The sequence below is a fragment of the Larus michahellis genome, chromosome 4, assembly GCF_964199755.1.
Source record: "Larus michahellis chromosome 4, bLarMic1.1, whole genome shotgun sequence".
Taxonomy (NCBI): domain Eukaryota; kingdom Metazoa; phylum Chordata; class Aves; order Charadriiformes; family Laridae; genus Larus; species Larus michahellis.
Window position 1 is genome coordinate 26,182,284 of NC_133899.1, and position 18,950 is coordinate 26,201,233.

Below are 18,950 nucleotides of genomic sequence, written 5' to 3' on the forward strand. Positions count from 1 at the left end.
GTCATTTAAAGGTGTGCCAGGAAAGCTCAACAACACCTGAATGATGCTATTTGCGATTACTGCATTTTTCATAAATTTTCTTCTCGTTGGGTTCCGAATTGGAAATAAGCTAAAATCTCAAAGTTAGTAGGATCCAAACACATGCTCAATTTCTTTTCCCTGAACAAAGGTCTTGCCAGAACCCTTCTGAACTGTGCCTGGTACAGGGCAGAAGAGACTCAGTCCTTTTCCAGCGTTGGCTAATATTGTTTTAGACTTTCGCACTGTCTGAAGGAGACTTTGCCACTTCTGCATTCTCTGAAGCAAAGAAAAAAAAAAAGGGGGGGGGGGCAGAAACATGAACACAGAGGTGTTATTTGGTCTCACTGGCACTTTCAAGCAGAAACTGAGGAACTTCCATCCTGACTGAGTCCAGATGTCCCTTGTCCCATCTCCTGTCCAGTACCTGGCATGTATAGGTACAACGTGCTCAATCTTCCAGCGTCTGGCTGTCGGGTGTTTTGGAATTCAAAAGGAATTTGGATCAAAAGGTCATGGTATGGATAGATTTAATTCCCATGAATGACTATTCTCTCTTTTGGAATCAGTTTAGAGCCCTGAGCTTCATGTGATCATGTTGGTTAATAATTTGTGACTATTAACTACACAACACAATTATATGTTGTATTTTGAAAGAAAAAAAAAAAAACAACAAAAAAACCCAACCAAACAAACCTTGCTGTTTGATAATTTCAGTTAATGCCTCCGATTCTTTATTTTACAAGAAGTTGTGGGCTTGATGCAGAATCTGTGACTTGTGCTCAGCAGCTGCTGATCTTTTCTGGTCTTAAGTTCTGTTGATCGCGTTTCCTACCAAGCTGCCTTGTCAGCTGAGCTGCCAACTCTCTCTTGTCAAGATCTCTTCTCTTTTCCCTTTCCTCCCTGCTACCTCCCCTTCCCTATTCTCCCACCTCTCAAGCGAAATAAAATGTCATCTCCTTTCTTTGTCATCACAGCTAGAACAAGTCAAATCTCAGGATGCCACTCTCATTTTTAGCTCAATGAAATTGTAAGGTGTAATTCGGCATCTGTGAGTGTTGGCTGCTGTGGAAGGAAGATAAAGCACAGCTAATGTTACTGGATCACTGAGATTTAGGGTTTAATTCAGAAAGATGTCTGGAAATAAGGCAGGTGTGCGTCTTCAGTCTCAGAGGGATGCAACGCAAGGTCTGCTGTAGGAAATGCTGATAAGGCCCAATGCGAATGTAAAGGCAGAGCCCGGTGGTCATCAGCTTCCAATTTTTAGACGGGATTTTTCTGAGTCTCTTCATGCAACACGTCCGCTATCAGTGGTGTTTGAAGTACAGCATGGTTTTTTCCGGATTACGTTTTATGAAGTTTTTAAAATGGGAGCTAGTTTAAGTAAACAGACTGATATTGCATCGCAGGAAATCAATAACCTTGGTGCTATTTGCAGAAGACAATGTAGTGGAAAAAGAGCCATTTAAACCCAGCGTTTTATGATGTTCAGTTAAGTGGATTTAATTTGTTCAAGCAGAGGTGGGTTGGAAACGTGCCTGGGTTCCTGTCGGAGTGCGGGGTGCGAGTGGTGGCATCTCTGCAGCCTTGAGCTCCACGGGAGGAGGGAAGGCAGGGCCTCGCGTGCTCCTGCGGGCACGAAGAATTAAGGATCCATGAAATCTCAGCCCTTGGGAGGTACAAGCAAGTTCTGGAAACAAAGTTGTTTTCTTAGTTTTCATGCAGAAGGAAAACAAAGGCATTTCTCTTTCTATTGGTGGCTCACACTAAAAGTATGTAGGTCTCTGCCTCGTAGCATTTGCCATCTGCAGAGAAATAGCTTTCTGTTGCAATTGTGTTTTGGCCACACATGCAGCCGCGCTGGTGTCAGCGACTGCTGCTTTTGTTTTCTCTTTTACAGATACATTTATTTGTGACACTTGTCAGTCAGTTTTGGGTCTGCCCAAAAATATCTCCCCTAATGGTTGTTGTAGGAAGTAGTCAAGATTCGTAATACTGAAAGACCAGAAGAGACACGTTTTTCTTCAGTCTTTACCAGTTTACTTGTAAGTCTGTGACAGCATTTTGGGTGTGCTCTGTAAAGCTGTTTCTCTTGAATACTCGGTTTCTCCCAGGGGTCTTGCAGGGGAACGAAATGGGTAGAAATGGAGAGAACGAGAGACAGAAGTAATATGTGAAAGATTGTTATAAAAGAAAAAAAAAAAGCATCAATTTTAAACCGTCCGGATTCCAAGACGGCTTTGTCACTTTGAAACACGATTCTATTATAAAGAGTGACTTCAAAGTAGAAAAATCCTGTTTGGCAGCCACTTTTTCCTCTCTCTGTTTAGACTCCAGTCTTTCGAGTTTAATGGTAGAAACACATTTTTATGCCTTTTTGGCTCTTGAGGGAGACGAGTAGTTCTGGGAACGGGGGAGCTGGTGGCTTCTGGTTTCCCACTGCTGCTTGTGCTGTTGTTGAACCACAGCTCCTCAGGCCTCTCTCCTCCTCTAATGCCGTCCCACATCCCCGTCCCCAAACTGGATGAAGACATCACCTCTGGGCACCAGGAGGTGGAGTTGGTACCGCTCTGGGGCTGGCTGTGCACCCATACCGAATTTGGGTAAAACTTGGCTCTGAAAGGTTGCGCAGGAAAGACTTTGAAGGCACTTTGCTTGCAAAACTGGGCTCCTAAGAGTTATATAGGGTAAGGTTGTGTTTTTGGACGCTGTGAGGACAGTGCATTGGTTGCGTTTGTGGAGAAGTGCTGGCTGATGGTGATCCAGTACCAGGTGGTGGTTTGGGCTGTAGAGCTAGTTCCTGGTGGTGAGCACAAAGAGGAGATTTCGTGTCATTCCCCAGCACTCCCGGTAAAGCCCTTTGGCACTGCTGACTTTAATTTAGTGAAATGTCTTGGGTAGAAGATGTTTTGCATATACATCTTAAGCTGAGGAAATGGAAAGCGATTTCTAATCCATTTTATTACTGCCTTAACTTTGCCTCTTATGTTGAAAATTGATCTGCGATCGAATTTCAGTCCCTCATGTATGTTTTAAAGATGTTGATTGCTTTTCCCCGATTTTTCATTTGATACTGCAAATTTGCTGAGCTTATCACTTGCGCTCTTGAGCATGTTTCTATTACTTTAATGAGAACTGTGGCTTTTCTCTATACTCTTGCCAGTTCTTCAACATCTTCCTGGGGTGTAACCCTCTGAGTACAACTGTCGTCTTAGACTTTATTCCAAGGGCAAAAAAAAAAAAGAAAAAAAAAAAATGTATCTCAACTTTTTGGTTCACTGGTAGTTCCAAGCAGTGGTGGGACTGGCATGGAGCACATGCTTAGCTCTGGTACCACCTCCCTGTTCCCAGTCCTTTTTACCCATTACAGCTTCTGAGACATCCTCAGAGGTAACCTCTGCAGAGCATCACTGAAAATACCTCATCCATGGACCCAGTTCTCTTCTTTACTGCTCTTCTGGTGACTGGCCTCCAGGTTATCAGCTCCCGTATCGTAGTAATTCTCTTGTAACTCATGTGAGTTTGATTATACCAGCCTTTCTTTTTGCAAACTGTAAAGATTTTAGATCATTTTACTATACCTATATGGCAATAATAGAAACCTATACTGTCACTGGTGGAAAAAACATCCTATATTTAGATTGGCCCACAGGGGAAATAAGAGTCTGGATGCGAATTTCACAGAGTTCTCTGATGGTCTCATCACCAAGATTAGCTCTGTGCTCGTGGCAGTAGCTACAAGTTACAAAATGTTTTGTATTTATTAGTTTTTAAATGGTTTAAAAGCAATAGTGAATGAATTTCCAGGCATTTAAGTTATAAGAATGTGTTTATGGCTCTGGTGATTTAACATGGTATACCAACATTAGGAAGGCCACCATAAAAATTAATAACTAGGAATTCAAATGGTGCTGTGTCTGCCTGTAGATTATGTTCATTATTATAAAGGTGAAAAGTTGTGTTTCATTTTGAAGCAGATTCAGGCTGCTGAATAAAAAAGCTGAGAGAATAATAAAAATACAGCATTCAGAGATGTTTGGGTCATTTCATGAAACTCATTGAATAATTTAGTTGATGGACAGTAAATAATTTCCCATCGGGAGGGCGTAAACATGCAAGACCTTTGTAAATCCTGGAGCTATTAACAATTTTAAAATGATAGGACTTCACTAGAAACCGGGCTCTGTGAAATTCAGTGAGCTCAGCCCTTCCCAGTTAACGCTAGAGAAGGTATTTTCCTGCCATGCAGAATGAAAAAAACCTCCATCCTTCAGTGAGATATTTATAGTAAAATGTATATTGATTATTCAGTATAAAAGTGCTAATTTTTTTGAAGCAGTGAGACATCTTAAAGTCATAAGGAAAAACATTATAATCAAACTAGGATAAATTGCTGCAATTAATCATTTAGCAGGTTACTCAAAGATGTTTTGAGAAAGTATGTATAGATGTTTCCCCAGACACAACCTTTTTATAAAGAAATGCAGGCTGATTCAACTAAGCAAGATGCTATAGGAAGGATCTAAAACAGGGTCATTTTACCGATTTACCTAATGATTGCGATATTATTGTCTTCAGGATCCACTCATTAATTTCCTCTTAAGTTATTTAGTGATCACTTTAGATTTCTTCACTTACATCCAGTTAATCTTTAGGTTTTCAGCCTTTGAGCATAAGAAGTCCTTCCTCTGCAATTTCAAAGCCAAATTCTTAGTTCTTGGTGTTCAGATGTCTTAGACCCGTGTGGTGCTTAATTTTCAAGAGTTTTGATGACAGCAGGCACAGGTCTGGGTGGAAAAACTGAGACACGAGCCTTTTAAATTTAAGAAGGGTGAAATAAGCTTTGCTGCCTTGAAATTGTAGCTCTGGAGAAATTGTGTTTGAAAATGTAATTTTCATGGAGGAAAACCTCTCTGAAAGTCAAATGGAGAAATAATTTGAAAGACCAAGACAACAACAAAAGAAAAGGTGTATTCTTTGTTTGGGGCATGTCTTTACCGAAAGTTCATCCTTTCCTTACCTTAGTCCCCCAGGCAGGTCTGGACTACCCCACCCCTGTGTCTGCTGCCAGGTGACACGTCTGAGATGGGCTCTGCTCCATCAGCTCCTGGGTGCTGAGCCACGGTGTGGTGAAGCTCCACAAATGCCTTTGCAGCATTTAGAGTAAATAAATCAATCAAATAGTAGGAAATTTGTGGCCAGTGTAGAACTTGGATTTGTTGCCAGCTTTAGTCTTATCTTGGGTGGCTGTTCTGTTTGTTCACATCTGGGAGATTCCTATTAGTGCTAATAGTAGATAAAACAAACGTGGACTGCTTAGGAAGTGTGTTTATATCCCATTGCTACATATTAGCCTGGTTTCTGTCTTCAGACTTGAAAGTGGAATTCAAGCCTGCTGTTTTCTTTAGTGGCAGTAATGTCATCGACCGTTACCCTGTGTGTGACATGGCCTGAGGTGGTGGGAGGGTAGGATCATGTTTCACATGATCGCCATAAAAGTTTCCTGATGCAATGAGGAGTTGGCGTTGCTGTGATGTTGGGAGAAAAGCTGCATTTTGCCCAGTGTACCCAGGAGATGTGTCATTTGTGTGCACAGAATGTCAATTCATACAAAACTCCTGGCTTTGGGATGCTAAGCTCCACTGGTGGGGCTTGGGTAACTCCTACATAACCTGGTTTTAGGTATAAAACAGGAGTCATCTGTCTTGCAGAAGTGCAGGAAGTTGAGAGATGAGGGAATATTCAGCTTAGATATACTTTTTCTCACATCATCAGATGTTGAGGTCTCCAGTCACTCTTCTTGACCCCTTCATTTATTACAGTTTACCATTTTAGAGTCACAATTCTACAGCCTTCATCCGCAAACTCCAGCCACAGTGTTGCTATGGCTAGTATGTTTTGGGCTAAAGTGAACTATGAACAAAGCACCCAACTTGCTCTGATAGGACTTGATTGCTTGTAACTTTGTAGTTTTAATGCTGATTTTCTCTGTCATTAATAACCACAATTTTTCCTCTATTAAAGAATAAAAGGAAGTCTTTTTTTTTTTCTATGTGTTATAGCAATCAAGCTGGAAAATAACAATTTCTCTGTGATCTCTGGCACTGAATCAGAACTGATCACGTCCTGCATGTTAACAGTTACCGTCACAGACTGCTTTTAGCTAAATGAGTAAAAAATTGTGCTTTTGCATGCCAGCCTACTGAAGCATTAGTACGTGTGTAAACATAAGCACACGAGTTGTCCCATAAAGGCAACGGCATCAGTTGCTTCCCTGGCCTGGGGACTGCGCTCCGTTTTCTCCCTTGTGTTTCTGTGAAGTTTGAGCAGTCTGGGTGCAATGAAACCCAGTCTTCCAAGGTGATTGCGTCTTGGCTACTGCAAGCTTGAAGAAATACATTTGGAAACCAAATACTCTGCAGTTCTGCATTTGTTTTGCGCTGATAACAGCTTTCCTAGCTCTGTCCAAGACAGAGGATCATCGTTTTGGACAGTAAGCAGGACTTGCTTTGGGTCGGCTGCTTTGCCGCTCTTGATATTCCACATAAGAATTTTCGAACAATGAACTTTCACCTGAAGCCATTTTCAAGTCCAGCATTTCAGACATTATTGTATGAAATAAATAGGAAGAGAATTTTTCATACCATTGTTGCATATTGATGGCCTGTAGCAATATCCATTCCAGTAACGACAGAGATTTTGTACCCTCTGTCTCATTGGGTGCGCTGCGTCTCGCCGCCTCTGGTTTACTAATAATCAAAATGCAACATCATCCCCTCCACGTTTTATTTAGCTATAGGGGTGGCTAATGGTGTAATTTAGACGTCTGAATGCTTTCTTTTCATGTATGGCGGGGATGACCTGGTGAACACGTGGGAGACTTCGTACGGTAAATGTGTCAGTGTAAAACTAAGTGTTGTGCAGAGCGGTGGTGTTTCAGACGAGTGCTGTATCTCCTGTCTGGAGGGCATGGTGCAGGAATAGATGTAATTTGGTTTAGGTGACCAGGGGAAGGATATTTAGAAACCCTTGGAGGTGTACATTTGATTTGACTGCCCCCTGAGTCATCAAAAAGCCCAGCCAGGTGTTTTTGCACATACAAGTGAGAGGACGCCCGTTCAGACAAGGAGCTGATGGAGTCACCTGGTGATGGTCTCTGTGCTGAAGATGTTGAGCAGTTTTGTACAGAAGCCTTGGCGTCGAACAACTTGCTCTCTGCTGGGAACCTGTCCCTGTGTAAGTCAGGTGCAAAACCCGACCCTGCCAGTCCTGCAGTGGTGGTTTACAACTGCCTGACACTCATTTGGCTCCACGACTTATTGCAGGAAGGGAAGGGGAGCTTGGTGGGGAAAAAAAGGCTATTTTGGGTCAAAGTATGTTCCACTTGGTTTATTGCATATAGGTATGAATGGTCTCCCCTGGTGTTAGGCAATGAAAACTTGGATCCGTTGTGCTCTCCTGGGGTTTTTGTGTTGTTTTGGGCCTTTTTTTTTTTCCCCTCTTTCTTTTGGTGTTTTTAGAGTATTTTGGGATTCGTTCATTGTTTGACAGCAGCATATGGAGGCTCTGGCTCCAAGGCTGTGGCTAGGCCCAAGTCTGGCCTCTGTAAAATTCTGTGTGATTCTGTAAAATGAGCTTGAGTGTATTTCACAGGGCCCTGAGGCCTGTGGTGTGGTCCTATCCCCTCTGAATAGAAGGACGAGGTCAGGGGAGATGCAGCTGCTCAAAACTGCTTCAGATAGTTTCCTTAATTAAGGGAGCAGCAGCCACTTTCTATTTCTTGGACCAAAAAGGGCCTTTCATGCAGCATGTCCTTTATGTTTATCATGAAGGCAGCGAGTGCTTCTTGCCTTCAGTAACTGCTGCCCCAGCCATTGCTTCCCTGAGAACAAAAATAATCATGTGGAAAAACAAATTGAAGGCATTGTTGTCCCTTTTTTGGGGGGAGGAGGGGTGGTGGGTATGCTTAAGATGGCTTTTCCCAAAGCCTTTGACGTCTTTCGGCATGAAGAAATGTTCCAGCCCATCCCAGTGAAGTTGTGCAAAGGCCTCTTTTTTTTTTTTTTTTTTTTTTTTTTTTTAGGGCTGTTTGCATACAAAGGAGGAGTTTAATCTGAGGCAGGGATTTGGGGATTATAACAGTGATCAGGAGGTTCTCATCCTTGTTTTCTTAGCGGTGTCAGAGGGCAGTGGCTGCAATCAGCGGCAGCGGGATGCAGGACCAACCCCAGCGCCGGCACTGGGTGTATTTTAAGGAACGTATTTACTTGCAGTTGCTGCGTTAGGCAGATTTCACTGTCATGCTGTAAGAAAGAGATTGTCAAAACCTCATTTTCCACCAACTATCTCCATGGAAGAAAGACAAATTTATATTGCAAAATGGTTGGGTTTTGTTTATTTGGGGTTTTTTGGTGGTTTTTTTTTTTTGGGTAGTGGTTATTGTTTTCAACCAAGCAAAATGGTTTGTATTCACAGTAAAGATATTTTAATGTTTATTATCTTTTAGAAAGACAGTATTTAAAACAGAAGTGTTTCATTTTTATAGCATCAAAATTAAATATTTTTCTTATTCTGCTGCTTTCTTTTTTGGGCACGAGTACTTTTGTTTATGCTGAGAAAAGTTAGGCAAAATATTCTGAGAGGTTTTGTTTCTTTTAAAATCTGCATTTTTAGTCTAAAAAAATGTAAAGTCTGACTCCTACTCAAGTTGCAGGAAAGCTCGCTGAGAAAACTGAAGCTGCAGGGTGAAATACGACTCTGTGTCTCAGGGCATCTGCTTAAGCCAATAAAATACTGTCAAATATATTGATGGTTAGAGAACTTATGGGCATATACAAATCAGACAAGTACATAGGTCATGATATGGCTGGATGGGTCATAACTTACTAATTTTTAAGAGTTGAATAATTTCTAATTGAATTGTTCATAAATCATTTCTTCCGCATGTTTGGCAAGGAAAAAAAAAAGAAAAGGAAAAAAAGAGAAAGAACAGAAGGATTTTATAAATAAAGACCATAACCATATGGCAGAGCAATGACATACATGGGTGGGATTCCCAAGAATGCATTGGAGTAACAGAGAGTACTTTGGCAAACTGCATCCTAAGAAGCCAGCGAGTCCATATCTGCATAATGGGTTAACATTTATTAGTCCAATATGTGTCTGCCATGATGTGTGGACATAACTTTTTAATTAAAACTTTCCATTACAAGCAAGAATGGCTTTGCCTTCTCTGCAGAAGAGAATTTATTTACTTCCCATGTTATCCATGCTGTCTGAGTGGACGTGCGGAGCTCGTGGTGCTACTTCTGCACTAGGAACTGGGAGCTTCCAAACAGAGGAGCAGCTTAGGAGTAGCAAACGCTGATAAAATGCATCTGGGTGAGCAGTCATTTTGTGCCAAGTTATTTGAAAATACTGGAGTATCTGAACTATGTGAGTATACAATCTAATGACTTTTTGTTTGCTTTGAAGTTAGCAATCTAGAGGCTTTCCGAATCCTGTGCTGTGGCCGCACTTGCTCTGAATGTCACTGTGTTAAGCAGCGCTGAGGGTTTGGACGCTAGAGCCATGAGATGCTCCATCCCTAAGGATGGATTTGATGGTCTCAGTCTCTTCATAGTCATCAGAGGCCACCCCAGGGCACAGACAGGAGCTTGCAGTGGGTTGAACGGCTGAGGACCTCTCTGAAGAGAGACATCTGCCTTTCCTGTGCCTGGTTTTTGATTACTGCATTAGCATAGTGTTTGAGAGTCATCTTTCTTCCCAGTGCTTTCCATAAATTTCAGTGCACTGTTGGTCAGCGTGGGTTTGTGCGCATGTTGAGTTAAAGCTAGGGGAAATAATGAACTGAAGTTAAATCAGACTTGTGACATTCCTGGAGGATATCTTTTAAGAGAGAATTTAGTCAACAGAATTCCTTTTTTTTCTTCAGGGATCTCTACGTATACTGCAAAATTATTTAATTTTTTTTAAATTACTCTTCCTTCCTCTAAAACATACATATATATATTATTTTTTAAGCTGAAAAGTCCACTTCTGTTTACAGCCAAACAGGATCCTGTTAAAATTCCTTATAATAAAGAGAAGATATATATAGATAGATAGAAAGATAGATAGATATCTCAATGTTAAGATGCAGCAGAGGGGGAAGGCTTTTGCATTCATAAAAAAGATAAAACCCTGACAGTATCTAACTAAGCTTTGCTGTAATTTTAATGTTACCAGTTACATAGGTGCTGATAATACTTATAACATGTTATTTAAGTGAAGTTCTTTTGACAGGGTAGACTGCATCCCACTTGAAACTTGTTGTGGGAGAGGAAAAGGAGGAAGAGAGAAGTAAATGCTAAAGTAAAGATGCTGTTAATTATTTTTCCCATTAAAAATCAAATAGAGCTGGTTTTACAATTCTGATTACATAAAGGGAAATAAAACATGCAAGAGGTTCAGTGAACATCTCAAATACTATTTTAAAATACTTCTCAAGCATTTGAAATCTATATGATGAAATTGTATTCTGCAGCATGCAGAAGCTTGAGTGTGTGTTCCCAAATTATCCTGCAGCACATTTATATGGATGATTTAAAAAGCCCTGGAGCCAAGAGTTTAGAATAGAAGTACAGACAGATTGAGACTGGTAAATATAGCAGTGCTAATAGCGTCTCTCTCACATGCAGACCGAACGTTGTAGATGAGGAGTTTGGCATATTTGCTTTATTCCGGAGCAGCAGAACCCTGTGAGTGTTTTGCAGGTCACCTGGCAAGAGGGTAAAGCCAGTCGGGCTTATGAATTTAACAAGCCAGAACCAGATGAATAATTTTTGGAAGTATTTTTTGCTGTAATTTCAGCCTCTGAAGCCCACACCTACTCTCCTTTCAAGCGGGTGAGAATTCACATGGGCTGCAGCTGGTCATGAATTTTTCAGTTCAGTGCCTTATGTAGAAGATCCCTCCTGTCCAGAAGTTCCCAGTGTGAGGAAGGCTGACCCCTGCCAACCTTGTGCTCTTGTGCAGGTTACTGGGATCCAGACTGCAGTTCTGGGTCAGGACTGAGTATGGTGCAACCCAAGTGTCTCTGCATTCCTCTGGGGGAATGATCTCCCTCCAGCCAAGGCAAGCCTTAGGGCTGCCTTGGCATCCACCAAGGGCTGCACGGCTCAACCATGGGACCTTCCTGGAAGGCTGGAAGCACAATGTATCCAGCTCAGGCTTGTCTGGGCACGGAGACAGGCACTCACGCTGGTCCAGGCACGCTATTCCTGAGCTGCCAAGGCTGCAACACCTTGTCCAAACCAAGCCAACAGCAGCTCAAGGTTGCTTGTAGACAGCCTGCCTAGCAGATCCCAATGGATCAGTGTCTAAATGCTATTCTTTAAATCATGGCTTTGCTGACTACCTTTGGGCATGAAAAACCTACCGTTTAAAAAAGGAGTTTTGGTCTGGAGCTTGAATGTTGCTTGTCCTGGTCATTGAATTAGTGTAAACTGAAAGATGAAGAGGTACCTGGGGAGTCTCCGGAGGTCTGGTGCATTTTATGAGATAACTTAGTCCACTGAGTCGTGCGGACAAGGACTTGGGTCATTGAGCATGGGTGTTAGTAATGTGTGTATCCACCTCTGTGCAGCTGTTGGTTGTAGTGGGCTGTTATTGGAGTTTTCATGGGTTTGGCATTAAAAAGTTCCCTTTAAATGTCTTCACTTTTGGAAAATAATTACCAGGGTAAAGGAAGCTGTATTTGCCATAAATGATACCTTTTCTGGTGAGCTTTGCTTGTTGCTGTTCATGGGGAATTTTTCTGCAGCCGTTCCAGCTGTGTGTCACAGATGGTAGCTTGAGTTGTTCTCCATATCTCTGCTAGTGGCATTTATTTTTTTTTTTTATGGTGTGTTGCCATCAAAAGTAATCAACTATTTCTAAGAAAGGGTGATAAACACAAAATTACTATTGAGGGGGCTCCTGGATGAAGTGTTTGATTGTAAGCATGAGCTATTCAGTTTTCTGGAGAAGTTCCCCGAGTCCTCCAACATAAAATCCTGGCCACCGCACGTGAGAGTCTTGGTTGGGTGAAGAGATCTATACTCTGCTTGCTTTTACAGACTTAAAGTAACAATCTTTTTTGGTGCTCGCTCAGATCAGGTGGACCAAAACAGCAGGAAGTGCCTCTGACAGATTTCAAGATTCGAGTGTCTTCAATGAAACCCTGAGGATATCCAACATCCAGCGACACCAAGGAGGACGCTACTACTGCAAGGCTGAGAACGGCTTGGGTTCGCCAGCCATAAAGTCCATAAGAGTGGACGTGTACTGTAAGTAAACCGCTTGGGAAGTTCTTACTATGCTTTTTATTAATTCTTACAATGTCTGGTGTTACAAAGAAGTGACCAGCTCTTTCTGAAACCCAGTTTTAAACAGTACTTTAGAGCAGGTTCTGCAGCTTTTGGGGGTATTTATGGGCAGAAGACTTGTGGCTGCTGGCAATGAAGTCAGGTGGGGCTGCTCGCGTATGGAAATATCTTTAAACAAAATCACGATAATTTGGTGAGAAAGATGAAGCTCCAGTACAACTCAGCCTGCTTAGATATCAGAGGACGATTTGTCTGCAGCTTGCGTAGGGTGAAGATCTAGTATGTAGCACAGCCCTTAATCGCTTGTATTTTTGACTGTGCTTGCCCTCAAAACTGATATGGGAACAACTACAGATTGTTCTTGTGTTTTTTGCTTTAATTGCTGCTGAAAGATTTTGCCTTTTTTTTTAATGGCAATCTCTTCATGTTCCTGTGATATGCAGTTTTCAAGCTGCACTTGAAATGTTGAGCAGTGAAAAAATACGAAGTATTGACAGAAAAACAGGGAATAATTGAAAGCATCGTACTGCAATAAAGGCACAAAATGGAATTTAAAGAAAAAAATAAATCCCATTCTGACTTGCACAGACTCCAGTGTCAGTGAATGGGCTGGTTAGATGAAGCACGGCTCTTGCTTGTGATCAGGTAGTTTATTGGTGTCGGCTTAATGGTAAACTTTGCATCTGACACTGTAAATGGTGTGACCGGTCTCAGCTGTTGGAAAGTGAGAAGACCTGAATGCCTCAAACAACTGCGGTTTTGTGCACACTTCAGATTAAGAAAAACTGATCAAAATCTGCTCGAAGTGCTCCGAAGACAGCAAGTTTTTGCATATAAACTTGGAGACTGTTCTAATGCAAGTAGTGTTGCATAAACAAATATGTTTACGTGCCACATATATAGTTACAAAATAGCTAGAGCTCGAAGTTAGCCTTTTAATCTCCCGAGTCCTTCAAAGGGAAACCAAACTGTCTTATGACTATACAAATATTGGGCTCATGTTTCCTTAAAAGTACCCTCTCTCTGTCAGATGCATCTCAGGATATATGTTAATTTCGAGACCCAAGTGGTGACAATTTTGGGGGGTTAGTTGTGGGATTGGGGGGGGTGGGGGGTGGGGGTTTGCAACTCAACTGCCTTTTTGGGTGGTTTTGTTGCCTAGTTTGTGCACTTAGGTTCGTGATGTGCTTAATGAGCTATAACATACCAATGCCAAATTTGTAAATTTGTAAAATCTAGTGGGAGGTGTCCCTGCCCATGGCAGGGGGGTTGGAACTAGATGATCTTTAAGGTCCCTTCCAACCCTGACAATTCTACGATTCTAAATCCTTTATGAACGATAACTGAATCAGGAATTAATTGCTCATTAATATGTTGGAGTCCAATAAATGAACAGGCAAACTTAATGACCGATTATAAGCATACCACGCAAAGAAGTTCCAAGCATCCAGTGTTGGTGTCGGGGCCGGATGGAGGTTTGGAGGGAGGAGCGAGCTGGATGCCCAGTCCAGGCAGCGCTCGGTGCTCAGCGGGGCCGGTCGTGGTCCCAGCACTCGGGTCAGGCTGCCCCAGGGAGCCCCAGCGTCCTCCACGCACACACGGCTGCTGACAGCATTTCCTAGGTCAGCCATGTGTAGCTCTTCAATTCAAAACCCCAAGAGCAAATGTTTAAGTTTGTTGGATACTGTTTAAGCACTTCTCTCTTGCCCCAGCATCCATGTATTAGATTCTCCTTAATTCTAAATTTTAGGCATGGTTGTGAAAACTGATGTTGGCAGGAAAAGCAGTCTCAAGTCTGGGATGCTACATGGTCTGAACAATAAGGGTTGAGAACAGTTGTTTTGAAATTTTGATTTTTCTTGAATTTCCTTGAGACCTCCATCTGGATTATGTCTTTTTCCTTGCATTGTATTTAGTTTAGCTATTACTGTGTGCTATTGGATTTGCTGTCTGGGATTTATTACGGGTTTAATTTTGGTTTTTACATCATACGATGCTTCTTAATGTGCCTCAAGTACAGATGATGTCTTTCTGGAAAATACAAACTTCAGGTTCCAGCTGTGAGTAAATCCTGGGTGATTTCCCTTCGTATGCAGGCTGATATTTCACTGGGTATTTTCATATGTTAATGATCAAATATTTGCAGGCAGGCAGTGTTGCTGTGGTAAGCTTAAGGTGCCAGTGAAGATTGGATCTAGCTGTGAAAAAGATACAAGAAAAAACCCTGTACCCCACAGAAAAGCTCATAAGAAATCAAAGTATTGGAAATTGAATGTTGCTGTCAAAATTTCCAAGTAGCTTAAAATATTTTTCAGTTTTTAGTTTGGTTTTTTTTTGTTGAAACTTTCTGGTTTCATTTTCTGTTTGTTGAATATTTACTTTGTATGTTGTGTATTCCATGTCAAGAACTCTGGGCAGTGGTGAGCAGGAATATTGGGGGTGGGCGCTTTTTCTTGAATAATTGCCCATGAGACGCTTTTGCTCAGAGACCCCAAAACGAACCATAAGGATCACAAGTACTTAGCCAACATTTTCTATCAAAATGTGTTTTATGTTTTTAGCGAACACACATTTAGTGAAATTACATAGGAAAAGACAGTTTTCTTATGGATTTAGGTAACTGTCACAAACAAACCTGGGGAAAAGAGATGATGTTCCCTTTTGAAAGCAACACTTTATCATTAGAGCAAAAAAGAAGTGTTTTTCACTTTTTGATGAAACCTTCAAATGTGTTTAAGGACAGAAGTGAAATATTTATATTTCTTAAAAACTGTATGGGTGAAAAATGACTTTAGAAGCATCTTGGCTTTTAAAGCTACAGAGAGAAAACAATATTAAAATTGTGCTCCATGTTAGCTTTGGCTCAAGAGCACTTCCTAAGGGTTAATTTAAGTCTTCAGCCTCTAATTTAAAATTTGAAAAGGCACTATATCTGTAGCTTGAAAATGAATTGTTGAAAAAAATCCACAGAAAATCTTTGTTTCCTCATTCATCTCTGTTATTGACTTGCTGGCTGGTTGGGAAGTTTTAATATCAACATTTGGATGGGAAATCTCACTCTCCAGTAATTTCCTGTTTTTCATTTTCTAGTTAGCTCTGGCATTCAGCAGCACTTGGAGCCACGTTTGCTGCTACTGCAGTAATTAATTATCCGGATATAAGTGGTGAACGAGCCAGAGCGTTGGGCTGTGTGAGAAGAGAGGGGGTAGTTAACGTTATTTTATGGACTTTCTGCAGTCTTGAAAATGCTTTTAGTCTTATTTTTGTAGGAAGGCTCCATCAGAGGCTGCCAGATGCTTTGCATAGATCTACACTTGTCAGGTGGCTTATTTGTTAAAGAAGTCTCAAAATATCATTATTAATTTCTCATGATCTCAGATGACTGACCAAGTCTTCTGACTGCTTGGTCCTAGGTGTTCAAGAGGTACTTGGTGTGTCTTCTGTAAAGATGATCTAAACTAAAGCTCTTGGGTGGCTGCAGAGTATTTACAGCAACCTGTGGGTGGACACCAGTGGTTGGTACCTGGCCTGACTGGGGTGTTTTCGGTCTTGCCCATGGTGTGGTTGGGAAATGACAGTGAACTGCAGTCCTGTGCCAATCTCCATCCCCATCTCTCACCCAGCACTCATTTATGTTTGGGACCATCTAGAAAGGGTGGACACCAGGTCACAGTTCACACATTGCATAGCAGGATCTAGATGGAAGCTTCATTCAGTATTTGGAAGTAAATAATATTAGTGGTCACAGATAGATGCATCTTATTCCTTCATTGCTGCAAGTTCAATACAGGTCCAAAGGTTACTTGTTATAATTTTTGTGTATTCAGGTATAATTCTGATTAACCACTTTGTAAAAAAAACTAGCAGGCTGTAAGTCTGAATTATATGCTGCTTGATGGTATAGTACTTTTTTCTTCTCTAAGAAGTTAAACAAAACCCCAAACACTTTATAACTGCGTTCATGGGTAAGGAACACAGCTATGGAGTTAAACAAAACTCATGCAATCCTTTTGAAAATAGACAGGGGGGTAAATCCTCTGTTGGACTGAAGGGAAAAAGTGCTTTGTGAAGAATGAGAGGCCCACGTTGTTTACAGTCAGGCGTGTAACCGTGTCCCCTGATGGGCTGGTTTTACTTGGATCACATCAGACGTGCCTGCTGGATGACTACACCTCGGAAAGCTCAAGGAAAGTCCTTCAGGTGCAGCATTCCCATCAAGCTGCAATTAGTTGAGATGCTGCTTTTAAAGATGCGTCAAGGAAGAGAGGGGATTTGCTGGCGCTTCGACAGGTCATGGCAGTGGGACCATACAGTCTCTTCTGTTCCTATAACACAGGCAGATCTAAGTCAAACCTTTGAAAAATAGCAGTCCCTTTTGGTCTGGTGTCAAAATACTTGAACGTAAAAATGGTGAAGACGACCCAGTGGTTCAGTGTTGCCAAAGTTCTCATTTATTCTACAGCTCCTTTTGGAAAGAGCGAGGAGTCCAAGCCTGTTCCTGGGCAGGCACAGAGCTTTCTTCCAACACTTCTTTTTGGTTTTCTTTGCTAGTTTCTTTCAGAAAGATCTCCTTTTTGCTTTCTGGGGGGATAGGACTGTGGTGAATAGACTGGTAACAATCTCTTCTTTAGAAGACAACTTTCTGTCTTTATTTTATGTGTCTAAGAAAATAGTTCTTTTCTCTCCCAGCTTTGGCTGAAGATCCTTGTCTCTCACATCAGATTGAAACAAATGCGCTTGGTCCCTGTGGCAGCGTATTCTCAGGAGGGAGGTTTCCATCCTTGTTGAGCCACCAAGAGAAGAAACTGCCTCATATATCCCAGCTGTATTCATCCTAGACTTGAACTCTTTTTCTTCTTTCTCTGGAAGTATCTCTTTAAACTACATCTCATCTTTTCTCTTTGAAGAAAAAGCTTTTGTACTTGACTCCTAGCAAAATTTTTGCTTGACTTATGGAGGACACTTTCTCCTTTTATAAGGAAGGAAACTTACGGTATAAATAAAGTATTTTGATTTAAAGAAGCAGAGCTCCTACAAGGAAGCTTTTTCTGCTTGTTTCTGAAGGGCAATTTACCAAATTTTTAACAAAAAAGTACTAATTGCTTAATTGAAAATGTACTTTTGTATTCCTCTTGCTTCACGGATACTTACGGACACAAGGGCAGGCTGTACACCTTGAGTAAAAGAAGGTGGGGCAAAATAACAGGTTTGTGTTAAAAGTTTCTTAGATTTGGAAGTCAGGATGAAAATTGTTCATCAAACAGATTTAGTGCACAGATATGTTAAGATTTTATTGCGTGGTATATAAGGGACATACATTGTGCACAAAACACTGCTTGTTGAGGAAATCTGTAATTCCAGGATTAAGAGGTTGATCTGGGGGTTTAGGGGGAACAATCATTTCTTTTGCTCAGAGATCCACTTAAATCTTTGCTTGCAGCTCTGTTTCCAGAAACCGTCCCTTTACACAAGATCAGTTAGATCCACCACGAGGTATTCCTGTTTGCATGAGACATATATGGTCCTTCCACCGTCAGCCGCTGCTGTGTGCGCTGGATTTTGGTGGCTTTTCCATTGCAACAGCATTATGGCAAGGGGGAGGCCAGGGCAGTTGGATGCAGTTTATTCACAGCACACAGTTTATCCTGTGGTGGGAATATGTCCTGTACCAGTTCCAGTCCTCTGTATTACGCAAAGTTAGAGGAGGGGGGAGGCTCCTGCAGGCCCTGAGTTGTTCCTCCTAAATACCTCTTGATGTACATGTGTATTATGTGTAATATTTGTGGGGGTCGCAGTTGCCTTGGGTCTCTGCTTATCACCTGTGAGGGTTCCCTAACTCTTTCACTTCCCGGTTCAAATCTCTTATTTCAATTTTTTTATGGGTTACTTGCATGGTTTCAGGTTCTCTGGGTCTCATGGCATGTGGCTGCAGCAATTGCTTTTGCTGTCTGTCGTCTCCATTGACACAAGGAAGTTTGTGGTGTTGACAACTTCCCTGGGCTAGCTGTGAGCATCATCAGGATGGCATTAGCAAAGAATGCTCAGGATTACATCCTAATCTGGTTGTGTCAGTGAGGAAGAGATCAAAGACCTAGCTTTGCTCTTAATTCCAGGCTCAATCTTAGAATCGTAGAATCACAGAATGGTTTGGGTTGGAAGGGACCTTAAAGATCATCTTGTTCCACCCCCTGCCCTGGGCAGGGACACCTCCCACCAGCCCAGGTTGCTCCAAGCCCCGTCCAGCCTGGCCTTGAACCCCTCCAGGGATGGGGCAGCCACAGCTTCTCTGGGCAGCGTGAGCCAGGGGCTCACCACCCTCACCTTATTAATAGGAATAATTTTATTCTGAAGAGTACCCTTTTCATAGGTGTTGTGCATGAAAGACCTCATTAATGCCTGTCTCAGACCGGAGATGTTGCTTGGCTGTACCTGTCTCCAAGGCTTTTTGATGCAACTCAGGCCTGGAGTCAGGAGGGACGGGACCTCCCAGCTTCAACATTTACCATGTGGGATTGACTGAAACATGTTCAGTGTTGACAGATTATTCTAGCAAACAAGGAGCATCACAGCTTTCCTGCCTTGGGA

General features: G+C 41.9%; 1 protein-coding gene across 3 annotated transcripts in view; it reads left to right on the top strand.

Moving 5' to 3' along the window:
• The window catches only part of MDGA2 (MAM domain containing glycosylphosphatidylinositol anchor 2), a 366,795-nt gene that overhangs the window by 140,484 nt on the left and 207,361 nt on the right, over window positions 1–18,950 (top strand). For 2 of the 3 annotated variants that reach the window (XM_074583599.1, XM_074583600.1), the window contains exon 3: window positions 12,152–12,326. In XM_074583599.1, coding sequence (XP_074439700.1) covers window positions 12,152–12,326 — 175 coding nt within the window. The remainder of the gene's footprint in view (window positions 1–12,151; window positions 12,327–18,950) is intronic. The other variant, XM_074583601.1, reaches the window with a different exon arrangement.